At 65.4% G+C, this 12,731-nt stretch overlaps 1 protein-coding gene across 3 annotated transcripts; it reads right to left on the reverse strand.

The window, feature by feature from the left end:
- Positions 1 to 536: 536 nt before the first annotated feature.
- Positions 537 to 9,467, reverse strand: GIPR (gastric inhibitory polypeptide receptor). Of its 3 annotated transcripts, XM_089319396.1 has the most exons (14): positions 8,285 to 9,467; positions 7,289 to 7,400; positions 6,860 to 6,959; positions 6,279 to 6,386; positions 5,567 to 5,670; positions 4,827 to 4,930; positions 4,526 to 4,670; positions 3,943 to 4,102; positions 3,670 to 3,730; positions 3,424 to 3,493; positions 3,252 to 3,340; positions 3,045 to 3,183; positions 2,311 to 2,352; positions 537 to 2,234 (listed from the first exon to the last, which is right to left on the reverse strand). In XM_089319396.1, the coding sequence occupies exons 2-14, from the start codon at positions 7,355 to 7,357 to the stop codon at positions 2,019 to 2,021; spliced, it is 1,407 nt and encodes a 468-aa protein (XP_089175522.1). In that variant the 5' UTR covers positions 7,358 to 7,400; positions 8,285 to 9,467; the 3' UTR covers positions 537 to 2,018. The 3 variants fall into 3 exon arrangements, 2 of the variants coding, with proteins under 2 accessions (XP_089175522.1, XP_089175521.1); XR_016224862.1 differs by lacking the exons at positions 537 to 2,234; positions 2,311 to 2,352; positions 3,670 to 3,730 and having other exon boundaries at positions 3,134 to 3,183; XM_089319395.1 differs by lacking the exons at positions 537 to 2,234; positions 2,311 to 2,352; positions 3,045 to 3,183; positions 3,670 to 3,730 and having other exon boundaries at positions 3,195 to 3,340.
- Between the last annotated feature and the right edge of the window lie 3,264 nt (positions 9,468 to 12,731).

The following is a 12,731-nucleotide window of genomic DNA, read 5'->3' on the forward strand; positions in this document are numbered from 1 at the left end:
AAGGCAGGGGCCTCCTGTGTGCCCCGCCCCGTGCAACAGTGCCCGGGACAGCCCTGGACCCGCCTCAGCTGGGTGTCGGCGCTGTCAGCCTGTGTGTTACGTGTTGCACAGGAGGGAACTGAGGCCCAGAGAGGCAGCGTCACCCCCCAGGGGCACCCAGGCAGGACGTGGTGGTGCCAGGATCCACACCCACGCCTGTGGCTTCGCCGCTGAGCCCTGCGCCCTTCAGGTGACAACTTAAAACCCTGAGGGGCTTCTCTGTGCGGGCAGAGGTGGCAGAGCGGGCCCTCAGCGAATGGGCTTTAAGGAAAAGCTGTCTTGTGGGACACACGCCGCGTGCTCTCCCTGCCTCTGGATGGAGCCACACCCGGGCTGGGGGCAGGCAGAGGGGCCAGCGGCCATGGGCTGAGGGTTCCGTGAGGGTCTCCGTCTAGGTGGGACAGCGCCCCGGGGCTCTGGGTGGGGCTGGGGAGCTGCTTTCCACCAGTGATAGGTGGGCGTGGGTAGGTAGGACCTCTTTCACCAGCCACACCGTTACCCACTGGCAAATGAGCCCACGGGCACGCAGGGAGCTGCTGCACCCAGGCCCTCGGGAGTGGTGTTGCCCTCGGGGTGGGGGTGGGGGTGGCTGCAGAGCCCTGGGATTGGCTTCTTCGCCAGCGGCAGGCCTGGTGCCAGCCCGGAGTCACAGGCCCAGCTCCGGGTCCTGCTGTCAGCCTGCTGCTGCTGATCGGACGCGCCAGGAGGTGGGACGCGGTTCCCCGAGGCGGCCGCTCCCTCTGCCTGGCAGGTAAGACGCCAGTTTGGACCCCGTGTCCCGAAGTGGAGTGGCCGGCTTGAGTCCCGACCCTGCCCCTGTTCCAGGACTCACGCGGCCGCCACAGCAGGGGCCTAGGCCCGCCACAGCAGGGGCGCTCCGATAGCTCCAGGATGGGGGGTGGGATGCCGCGCCACAGCCCAGCTCCCTCCCCATCCCCACCCGAGCCCTTCAGTGCTGGAAGCCAAAGCCTACGTGTGGGCAGTCTGGGGGGGGGTTCCTCGGGCCCCGTTCTGCAGCTGTGAGCCAGGCTGCTCCTACCCCTCACTGCTCTCCAGAGGATGGGACGGGGCACACACCGTGGGGCAGCCCACGCTGCCTCTGCAGGCCCCGCCCAGCCAGGGGCCCTCTGTAGCCAGCTCCAAGGAGACTCTCCCACCCCGGAAAGAAGACAGAAAACAAGGGGTGCTCCAGTTTTATTCCCAGGGGCACCCACCGCGGTGGGGGGGGCCAGGCCACAGGCTGAGAAGGCTCAGCTGTGGGCACAGCTGTGTGGGGAAGACGGGGGTGAGGGCCTCGTGGCTGTGCAGCGGTCAGCTTGCCGGCTCTCAGTGCCCACGGCAGCCCGTCTCTGGAGCTGGGTTGTGTGTCCTCCCTGCGGCTAGCTGTGCCCTGGCCGCTCTGTGCGCGGGTGTCTGCCGTGAGGCCGCCCCAAGGTGTCTGTGCTGACCGCCCCACACCCGGCCCCCCGACGCCGGCAGTGTCACAGGACACTGGGTCCTCGCCCTGAGCCGGGTCTCCTCTCCGCCACCCTTCTGGTCTCTCGTTCACTGCACTTCTAGGACCTGCCGGCCCCTCCACGCTGCCTTTGAAACGGCTCCTGCCTGGTGAGCTTCCGCACCCCTACGGCAGCCGGGCAGCTCGCTCAGCTCTGGCATCCACCCCTGCCCCCACCGGGCGTACCGGGGCCCCTGCCAACAGCCTTCAGTGCGCCCGGAGTAAGATCCTGACTGTGTGCCCCTGTCTGCTGCTGGCTCTGGCTCATTCCTCTCCAGTTCCTCCCTGCCCCGGGGCCTTAGCACATGCTGTCCCTTCTGCCAGACCTCCCTTCAGAAGCCATTTCCATAGCCTGTGTGATCTGCGTGAGGCCGGCGACCTGGTTTCCTGTCCCCTAATTCCCCGGTGTCCCCCACACTGGGCCTGGCACACAGCAAGCACTCAACAAATATGTGCTGATTGGACAGACGCGGGACCCTGCTACCTAGCAGTAACTTTCCAGTACCCGGCTGGCCTCATCCCCAGGGCCTGGCAAGGTCCCAGAGGGCAAGGCGCGGCCGGTGGGGACGCGGCCGGGGCCCGGGCCCGAGGGCAGGGCCCGAGAGGCGCGCTCCGGGCGCTGGCGCGGCTCCTCGCCCAGGCAGCGCTGCGAGCGGCAGTGGCGCCAGCCGCGCCAGCCGCGGCGGAGCTCCGACTGCACCTGCAACGGCAGGCGCTCAGAGGCGGCGCCGTTCCCCGCGCGGCCGCCAGGGGGCGCGGCCCGGGGCTCGGCCTACCTCCTTGTTGATGAAGCAGTAGAGGACGCTGACCAGGAAGCCCTGGCGGAGGGAGGGGCGTGGGTTAGGTCACGGCTGGGGCTGTCAATCAGCGTGGCCTACTGCCATTCACTGGTACTAAAGTAACCGCAGGTAGGCGTCAATACGTTTATACTGTTCTGTTCTAACTTAAGTATCGAATGTGTTTCCTGTAGGGCTTGAGGTTACATGTGCTCACGTACTACCTCCCAGGATTCTTTCAAAACCGACCCCCGGCAGCCCCACTTAGGGCAGCGGCGCAGCCAAGGCCCCCACCTCACCAGCCGCTCTCACACCTCGGGTGGCACCTGCTGTGTCCCTTCCTGGAACATGGCCTACCTGCCTGGCTTCTCCCCCAGTGTCCCCCTAAGGTGGCCACCCCGTCCGTGGGGACCCCTCGGCTCTCCGCGCCCTCTGCTTCCCTCGCACGGGGACCTCCTGGTTCACTGACTCCCCCGATAAAGAACCGGGGGGGAGCCGAGGGGCACTGGGGCCGCGCATGCGCTCAGCCTTCCGCTGACCGCCCTGTCCAGGCTGGAATGAGAGGCCTGGTGTCGGCCTAGCAGTTAGGCTGCCGGCTGAGGTCCCCGGGTTCCGCACGGGCTCAGCACCCAGCCTCCTGCTAATGCTGGGTTCCTGCCACCCACGGGGGAGACCCGGATTGGGTGTTGCCCTCAGCTGCAGCCCAGGGAGCCCGGCCCGCCCCGCCCGCGCACCTGGAAGGAGCTTAGGAAGATCTCGAAGCCCAGCTTGGCCAGGCGCAGGGCGCCGCGGGCCTGTTCCTCCGTCACGGGCGCGAACACCACCTCGTGGACGCCCAGCAGGGGCACCAGCGTCAGCGTGGAGCGAGCCAGCCTGCGGGGAGAGGGGCGCTGGTCCGAGGCCGGGGCTCTGGGCGCGCCCCCGCGGCCGCCAGCCCTCACCTCAGGCGGTAGTCGGGGCAGCGCATCTGCCGGGTCCTCAGCTTGGACACGAGGACGCCAAGGATGCGGATGAAGATCAGGAAGTTTATCTGCAGGAGAGCGAGGAGCCGCTGACCGCGCGACCCCAGCCCGGGTGGGGGCGGGCGCGAGGGCGGTCGGGAGGGGGCTGTACCAAGATGGTTATGAGGATGGGGGTGCGGATGATCCACCAAATGGCCTTGACATCGTTCCGCTCCCAGCACCTGGGGGAGGTGGGGTCCGGCTGAGACGTGGGCAACCCCCCGAGGAGACTCACCCAGGCGCACTCGCCAGACCCCGCCCACTCTCCTTGAAGCCCCGCCTGCTACTGTCATAACCCCACCCCATCCGCCAAGGTACCGCCCACCGCCCAGGCCCCGCCCCAGCCCCTGGGACTCACTGCGTGTTCTCGTACAGGTACCTGACGATCACCCAGGCAAAGACGAAAAGCGCGGGGGCCCCTGTGCAGACCCCGGCCCCGCCCCCCACCCCGCCGCAGCTGTCAGCGCGCGCACAGGCCCCGCCAGGCCCAAGACCCGCGAGTTCCTCTGCCAGGGTCGGGGCGGGGTGGGGGGCGGCCTAGAGAGGGGAGGAGGCCCCCGGAGGTAGACGAGGCGAGGCGGGCGGGGAGCCGAGGCGCGCTGGGCTGGGCGGGGCCGGGGTCGAGGCTCACCCCAGCCAAGGAGCAGGTAACAGCGGAAGTGGCCCTCCTCCGAGCCGCCAGGGAACACCAAGAGGCTGTGCAGGTGCAGGCCCTCCACCAGCAGCCACGTGTAGCTGGCACCCACGCAGTACTGGGTCAGGATCTGGGCCGTGCGGCAGGCGGCGAGGGCCTGGGGGGCGGCCAGGCGGTGGGTCCCCGGCACTCCGGGGAGATTCCACCTGCTCTCTCTGTCCCCAGTCCTGGCTCCTGCCAACTGCACCCCATGTCTTTTTAACAGCTGGTACGGCCCCAATGGGACCCGATCGAGGTTTTTGCCACCTCTGCTCCCAGGGTCTAGTCTCCCAGCCTGTCTTCCAGTAACAAAATGGTGCCCACCAAATGCCCACCCCCAACCCGGCTAGTTCCCCCCAGTCTGTGCCTGGCCTCAGCCCCCGCGGGTGGACGCTCTCACCGAGGAAGGTGAAATTCCCACGGGGGGTGGTGCTGGGAGAGGTTCGGGATCGGGAGGCAGCGTTGGGGGGGGGGTCCCTCCAAAAGTGTCTGGAGAGAGGCTGAGCGGGCGGGCGTAGGAGGCCAGGCCAGTGAGGCACACCTCGTTCCACAGGGCGGGGGCCTGGTCCCCGGGGTGGGGGCCCGGTGGAGGTAGCAGCCGGTCCCGGCTCAGGATGGCCGCAGCCCGCAGCGTGAAAGACGCGAACAGGTTGATGTGGATGTAATTCCGGGTGCAGTGCAGCCGCCTGGGGAGTGGGGGGGGCAGTCAGGGAACCCCCCCAGAGAGCTGCTCTCAGTAGCCCAGAGCCCCTCTAACCCAGGGGGCCCTTCCCATAGGACCACCAGTGGGTGGGTGGAGCCGAGCCCCCCGTCTGGGGGCACACCCAGGCTTGGGGTCCCACCTGAAGACACCCAGGATGAGCAGTGCTAGGAGCAGCGTGGCCAGGGACAGGGAGTAGCCGATGGTGTACACGGCCTGCAGCCACTCCAGGATGCGCCTTTGGTCCTGGCGGGCGTGGGGGACACAGGAAGAAGCCTCAGTTCTCCCCGCAGGCCCAGGGAAGGGCAGGGAGGACGTCTGCTCTCTGTCCCCGCCCCCGGCACCCCGGGTTTCTTCTTGGGAAATTGCTCACTCTTGTTTGGCCGAGGCTTGGCCCACCAGCTCAGCCCCAGGCTGGACATGTGGCCCAGCAGTTCGAGCATTCGACCTGACCTTTGACCCAGGCCCCGGCCACCCTGCACAGAGTGCCCAGGAAGGGCAGGTCTCAAACCAGGACGAAGAGAACCGGTTCCTGGACGGGGACAGCCATGTCCAAGGACGGAATCTCCTGTCCCCGCGGGTCTCTGTGGCTGGTCAATGCAAGCGTCTGATTGTGGGGGCCCGTTTGCACCCCACAGGGACCAGGAGACCAGCACAGAGAAAACCAAGCACACTACGAGCACCTAGATCTTGCTGTGCCTGAAGCTGCTACCCAGTCACAGAAAGCCGATCCATTTCTCCTCTCCTTTGGGGGGGGGGGTGTCTCAGGCTTCTGTCACATGAAATGCAGCGTCTCGAGCAGTGCGGGGGGGGGGGGGGGTCAGGCCTGGCCTGGGGATGCTGCTTCTTCACCTGTCCCTGGGCCTCCTGAGCTCTCCGTACCTGAAAGGCCTCGTTCTTCTCTGGGTTCTCACACTGGGTGTGGTCTCGCCAAGGTCCCCATTGGCCGTCACTGCCACACTGCCGGAGGACAAAGCCCGCAGCCACTGCAGGGAAACAGGGAGGGGTTCAGAGGGCCACCGAAGGAGATGGAGACAGAAACACAAACTGGGGGCCGGCGCTGTGGTGTAGCGGGTAAAGCTGCTGCCTGCAGTGCCAGCATCCCATGTGGGCGCCGGTTCAAGACCTGGCTGTTCCACTTCCAATCCAGCTCTCTGCTACGGCCTGGGAAAGCAGTGGAAGATGGACCAAGTGCTTGGCCCCTGCACCCACGTGGGAGACCTGGAAGAAGCTCCTGGCTCCTGGCTTCGGACCAGCACAGCTCCAGCTGTTGTGGCCATTTGGGGAGTGAACCAGCGGATGGATGACCTCTCTCTCTCTGTCTCTACCTCTCTCTGTAACTCTGTCTTTCAAATAAATAAAATCAATCTTTAAAGAAAAGAAACAAAGCTACTTAGGCCGGGAAGACCAAGAGGCCCAGAGACAGAGAGATTCCAGAAAAGGAGAGAAAATCAGAGCTCCTTAGTCCTCAGAGCCAGGGTTGGAGAGACGAGGAGACACCAGCCTGGCAGGGCAGGAGGGGCGTACGTGGGCTGAGGGGACAAAGGTCAGGGGTGCAAGTGTCCGGGGAGAGTCGGGGTGCCCAGTGCCTCACCTTGGCGGTGCCAAGGCAGGTACCAGGGGCAGGACGCTCGGGCCGTGGCGTTGGGTGCAGCGTAGTCCCAGCAGACATACATATCGAAGGACCCGTTACAGGCGAGACCTGGGGGATGGGCGTGGGGGCCAAGTGTCGCGTGGGCCCCAAGCTTCCCTGCCTTCCACACGCCAAGCCCTGCTCGGCGCCCCACCCCACGGGGTCCTGTCCAGGCTCTGCCAAAGCTCCTCCCTCCAGCCCTCAAGGCCCCGCCCACCCCGCTAGCCCAGCTTCGGGCTCCTCCCACCCAGGAAATGCCCGCCTTAGATTCTTCCCCATCAGTGTGGGCTCCACCACAAACTCTGCCCACTGTGGGGCTGGCCTTGCCCAAGACCCCTCCCACCTCAAATTTCCCATCCAGGCCCCTCCCACCATCCCGGCCCGCCCCAATCCTCGCCGAGCTCAGGCCTGGGCCCCTCCCACCGACGCTAAGCCCCACCCAGGCCGCGGAGAGCCCGCCCACATCAACCCTGGACTTCTCCGGGTTTTGGCCCCGGCGCGGCCGCCCGAGGCGCGCTCCAAACCAGTTTACCGAGGCACACCTGAGGGGGGCTCCGCGCTCTCCAGGGTCTCCTGGCACTCCCTGCGGTACCGTTCCCAGCGCCGGTACAGCTCCCCGGCCGTCTGCCCCTCAGATCCTGTCTACGAGAAGAGAGAAGGGAGGACCCCCCTCCACCCAGACCGATCCCCGCGGCCCTGGAGACTTGGAGGGACTGTCTCGTTTGGGTGGCCTAGAAACTCCTGCCAAGTCTTAGGGGAGCCTAGAAACCGCTGAGGACGTGGTCATGGGGGGCTGGAAACCTGGAGGAAAATTGGGGGGGGCGGCTGGACCTCCATGGGAGGGGGAGATGAGGACTGGAAGCAGCCAGCAACACTGGAATCTGGCAGGCGGGGTGGTCTGCAATCTCTCCTTGGGTGGGGGCCTCCCTCCAAGCCTGGCGCTCTGCTGCCCCCCCCCCCCAGCTCCTCACCTCCGCGCTCCAGAGCGGCAGCCCCGCCAGCGAGAGCAGCAGCAGCCGCCAGGGCGCCCAGCTGGGCATCGCCACGGCGGCCCGGGGTCCGGCAACACAGGGACGGTCTCCCCTGGAGGGACCCAAGGCCGATTCAGCATTCCAGCCCCCGCGCCGCCCGGGCCTGGGGGATTCACGCACGTGGATCGCGGGCAGCGCCCCCTCCCGGCCCCCACGCGCGATGCTGCGGCAGCTGGGGGCGGGGCCGGGGTCTGATAAGGGATTCCCGGGCCGCCCCCACCTGTTGCTGGGGCAGCGGCGGTGGAGGGGGGGGATTGTTTGCTGAGGGGGCGGTTGCCCTAGAGCTGCGGCTGGGGCAGAAGCGGTAGTGTCACCTCGAGTCTAGACATAGACTCTGGAGAACCTGGGGGCCGCCTTGGGGTGGGGATCCAGGGCGAGTCTGGGAGGGGAGCTTTAGATGCCCACCTGGCTTCCCACTGTCCTATCCCCAATACTTCCGGGTAAAGCCCAGAGCCAGTGGGACGGCTGGCAGCCAGCACTCTGGCCTCAGGTAGGGTGAGACCCCCCCCCACACACACACTTAGTTCTGCAAGGACCCGGATGCTCTGAAATCCTCCCACCTACCCCCTAACACCCACCCAGTCCAGCCCACCCCAGCACCACGGAGGGAAGGGGGGTGCGGGGGCATCTTAGAGAGACGGACTGGGGCTGGGAATGAAAGACACGCAAGACAGAGAACCAGGACAGCCAGAGACAAGGAGACAGCGGAGAGAGACAGGGGCAACGGTTAGAAAGGCACAGGAAACGGACCCGAGAGACACAGGGAAGGGCGGGCGGGAAGGAGCCCAGGTATGAAGCCACCTGGAACTCAGCGGAGCCGGAGAGACAGAGGCGAGGGAGGACAGACTGGGCATGGAAAGACAAAGACAAAAGACAGGAACAGCGCGCGAGCTGGAGACAGGGAGACCCAGAGGGGCAGGCGTGGGGGGACCTCACCTGTCCCCCGTCCTGCTCCTGCTGCGTCCGTCGTCCACAGCTACCTCCACTGCCTTCCCTGGGCTCTGGAGGAGGTGATGGGCGCTGGAGCCTGGGGTGGTGGGAGGGGGCGGGGCCAGGGCGGGACAGAGAGCGGGAGGGGGAGCGAGCAGGGGGCAGCGGCGCCCCAGTATCACAGTCACCCAAGGCTAGGTGGGGGAGCAGGCACAGGGGTATCGCGGGGAAGCCCCCTCCCCAGCTGTACACACTCCCCTGTTCCACCCACAGCCCCCCCCAGTCCCTGAGTGCCCCCTCCCACCAAGCCACTCACACGGAGCCAGCCACCCAGCCACGGGCAGTGTCACACACGATCCTGGAACGTCACGCACTGTGGCTCCCACAGTCACACCCAGAGAGCCCATCTGTCACCCACAAAGTGACAGTCACTCGGTGACACACACACACACACAGCCGCAGTTTCCCACAGTCCCAGTAGCATTGTCAGTCATGTACACACTCACACGCTCACTAGCACTGTCCATCTCCCCTGCTGTCCCAGGAGGACCCCGGCATAGGGACCCCAGCATGTCCAGGGCAGGGCTGCAAGGAGCGATGGTGAACAAAACAAGCACACGCAAAGTCACGTGCCAGGCGTGCAGGCTCGGCTCACACGCTCCTCACCACCAGAGGCCACGCGGTCACACCCCACACCCCCAACCATCACCGAGGCACAAGCTCCCGGTGTCACCCGGTCACACACAGCCACACCCGTGACACGGTCACACTCCCACACTCGGCAGCCACCTGCGCTCATACACACGCCCCACATGTTGCACGTCACCCCAGCTCCGAATCCGCAGCTCGCACGTCTCCCGGCCACAGAACTCCCCCCCTCCAGCCCCTTCCGTCGCCCTCAATGTGGGGAAACTTCTGGACCCGGGGTGGGGGTGGGCCGGCAGGGGGCGCAGAGCCCCCGCAGCTCTGGGCGCCCTCACCCTGTACATCAACCGCCCTGTCCTGTGCCACAAACACTCGCTCCCACGGGGCCTGCACGATCTGCCCATTCCTCAGAGGAGAAACTGAGGCCCCAGGAGGGGTGGTGTGAGGTCTGCACCAGAGACTGGAAGGAGCCCCTTCTGGGGCGGGGCAGGGGTGTCCTTACTCCCTGCTCTCTGCCCCACATTCCTGCGCCCTCTGGGTCCTGGGAAAGACTCGGATCCTGGCGTGGGGAGAGAAGGGTCTGAGACTGTCCAGGCTGGGGCTTGGCGGGAGTCTCCCGTGGCCCCGAGGGGGTCCGAGGCTGTCTCTATGGGCGGGTGGGGTTGGGGGAGGGGGGGCGAGACACGGGGAAACAGAGACGGAGTACAGAGAGAGATGGAGGAGCCATGGCGGGGGAATGGGGCTGGGGGAGACAGAACAGAGACACTGGCATGGGGAGGTCCCCGAGCTGGTGAGGGCCAGCGGGAAAGACCAGCGCCCCCAGGAGGAGCCCCACCCCCGAGAGTGAGCAGGACAGGAGGGCGCAGGCGGGGGTCCCTGACTGGCCTCTGCCCAGCCCAGCCCTCCTGGGGTCCTCTGAAGTCTCCCAGGGTCTGCGGGGTGGGGCAGCGGGCCCTGTCCTCCTGCCAGGCTCAGGGCTTCAGGAAACAGCTGGGAGCCCTCCTGGCCACAGCCACATGCCCATTGGCAGACCCCAGGGGAGCAGGGGGGGCAATGCCCTGCTGCCACCGCGCCCCCGCCTCCCTCCCAGCAGCTCCCCACTGGAGCCCGGTTTCCTCTGGGTCCTGTCTCTAAATTTAGCAGCGCTCCCCCCCCTCCGCCCCCTGCTTCTCACTTCCTCTTCTGGGTCTCTTGTCCCTGCTCTCTCCCCCTCCCTGCCTCTCCCTGCGGCCTGCCTCTCTCCTACCTGCCCTACCTGGTAGCTCCCACACTCCCTGCCTGTCTGTCCGGCTTGCTCTCCCCGGCTGTCTCCTCCTTTCATTCTTCTCTCTGCTCGCTCCAGTGCGCTCTCTCTCTCTCTCTCTCTCTCTCTCTCTCTTTCTCCCAGGCCTGTCGCCCTCTGCGTCTTTAACTTCTTCCTGATTTCCCGGTAGCTTCTCTCTGGCTGTCTGTCGGGCTGATTCCACTGCCCTTGGCCTTGGGTCTCCCGCACCTGGCCACGACCAGGCAGTGCCCCCCACCCCCCGCCCAGGGTTGGAGTTGGGGGGCAGAAGCTGCAAGGCCTGTGTCTCCCCCCCCAAACCCCCCACCATCGCCAGAGGCTGCCTGGTTCAACGGAGCCTGCAGGGAGCAGCCGGGGGGGGCCTGAGCGGCCGGCAGATGGTGCGCAAGAAATGAGGCAGAGAGAGATGGGAACAGGGGGCACCCCATGGGGACTGAGGCCAGAAATGGGAGGTGGAGATGGCCCCCCGAGGTTCAGGCCTGCAGAGAGATGAGCGGAGAGAGCGTGACCCCGCGAGAGACACGGGCACAAAGAGACACGGAGAGACAGCAACTGAGACACACAGGCAGCTGGAAAGACACACACAAACATGGGGTCCAGGGAGGGGGGAGAGATGGAGACCCCGGGAGCGAGGACCTAGGAGGGGGCACTCAGAGGCGGTGACGGGGGACATGGGATCCAGAGAGAGAGAGAGAGCAGACACGAGATGGGGGTGCTGGCGCCAGCACCAGCTAAGTCCTGGCTGTTCCACTTCCGATCCAGCTCCCCGCGGAGGCACCTGGGAAAGCAGCGGAAGATGGTGCTGCCACTCACGGGGGAGACCAAGATGAAGCTCCTGGCTCCTGGCTTCAGCCTGGCCCAGGCCAGACCATCGCGGCCATCTGGGGAGTGAACCAGCAGGTGGGAGATCTCTCTCCCTCTCTCTCTATATATCTACCTTTTCAAATAAATGCTTTAAAAAAAATAAAGCGAAGAGATGAGAGAGAGAGAGAGGCAGAGACGGAGAGAGTGACCTGGGGATGAGCGGAGGGTAAACTGGGACAGAAGGGGCGGATGCTGTGGCTCCCTTGGCCTCTTCTGGCGGGGAGGGGGAGTCACCATAGCGACCTCCCCAGATCCCCAGGGCAAATATTGTCCTGGCTGGAAACAGCAGGGCTGTGTTGACAGAAATTGCTCTGGCTGGAGTGGGGGCCCCAGGGGCCAGGAGCGGAGGTGGGAGAGCTGGGGGAGCGGCAGACAGCTCTGGCTCCAGCCACCTCCAAATCCGCAAGCAAACACCTCCACCCAGGCAGCAAAGGAAGGGGCGGCAGCTGTTGGGGACTAGGCTGCCCCCTGGTGGTGAGGGAGGAGTCCTGCAGCTCCTTGCAGTACTGGCGAGCAGGCCTCCAGGGCATTTTCTGCTTTTATTTCTTTATTTTCATTTTACGTGAAAAGCAGCAGGGCCAGGATGATAGACAGATGATTGACAGGTAGGTAGGTAAGTAGATAGATAATCTTCCGTTTGCTGGTTCACTCCCCAAATGCCCCCAACAGCCAGGCTAAACAGGAACTCCATTGTGGTCTCCCATGTGGGCGGAAGAGACCCAAGTACGTGGGCCATCCATCACCTGCTGCCTCCCAGGGTACCAGGAAGCCGGACTGGAAGTGGAGTGGGACTCAAATCCAGGTCCTGCAGTCTAGGGATGTGGGCATTCCATGTAGCATCCTAACTCCTGCGCCTTCCTAAGACGCTGAGTCTGCTCCGACCCACTGCCACCCCCAGCAGAGCAGAAGCCTGGTGGGCCGGCGCCGCGGCTCACTAGGCTAATCCTCCGCCTAGCGGCGCCGGCACACCGGGTTCTAGTCCCGGTCAGGGCGCCGGATTCTGTCCCGGTTGCCCCTCTTCCAGGCCAGCTCTCTGCTGTGGCCAGGGAGTGCAGTGGAGGATGGCCCAAGTGCTTGGGCCCTGCACCCCATGGGAGACCAGGAAAAGCACCTGGCTCCTGGCTCCTGCCATCGGATCAGCGTGGTGCGCCAGCCATGGCGGCCATTGGAGGGTGAACCAACGGCAAAGGAAGACCTTTCTCTCTGTCTCTCTCTCTCACTGTCCACTCTGCCTGTCAAAAAAATAATAAAAAAAATAAAATAAAAATAAAGCAGAAGCCTGGTGTGGTCCTTCTCCCTGCCCAGAACCTGCCGGGAGCCCCCAGCGGTCTCAGGAGAGGGCTCAGGCTCCTGTCCAGGGAGTCCAAGGTGTTCCCGCAGCCTTGGCTCCACGCTGTCCTGACTCTCAGGCTCCTCCCAGACCCCCAGCCTTTGCTCCCGCAGTTTCCCCTAAACTTTTGTCAGATCTTCCAAGGCCACCTTCAAGTTAGCACACTCATTCATTGTTAAGGAGCCAGGCTCTGGGCGCGGCAGTGCTGGGGACTCCAGAGCCTGGGGCAGCCCTTGCCTGGCCTCATGGAGTTCTCATTGCAAGAAGAGAGCCCGACAGGGAGACAGGCGGACAGGCAGAAGGGTGCCTCTCCTTGGAGAACCCAGGTTCAA

The sequence above is a fragment of the Oryctolagus cuniculus genome, chromosome 18 (genome assembly GCF_051225735.1).
Source record: "Oryctolagus cuniculus isolate XC-2025 breed Fujian yellow rabbit chromosome 18, ASM5122573v1, whole genome shotgun sequence".
NCBI lineage: Eukaryota > Metazoa > Chordata > Mammalia > Lagomorpha > Leporidae > Oryctolagus > Oryctolagus cuniculus.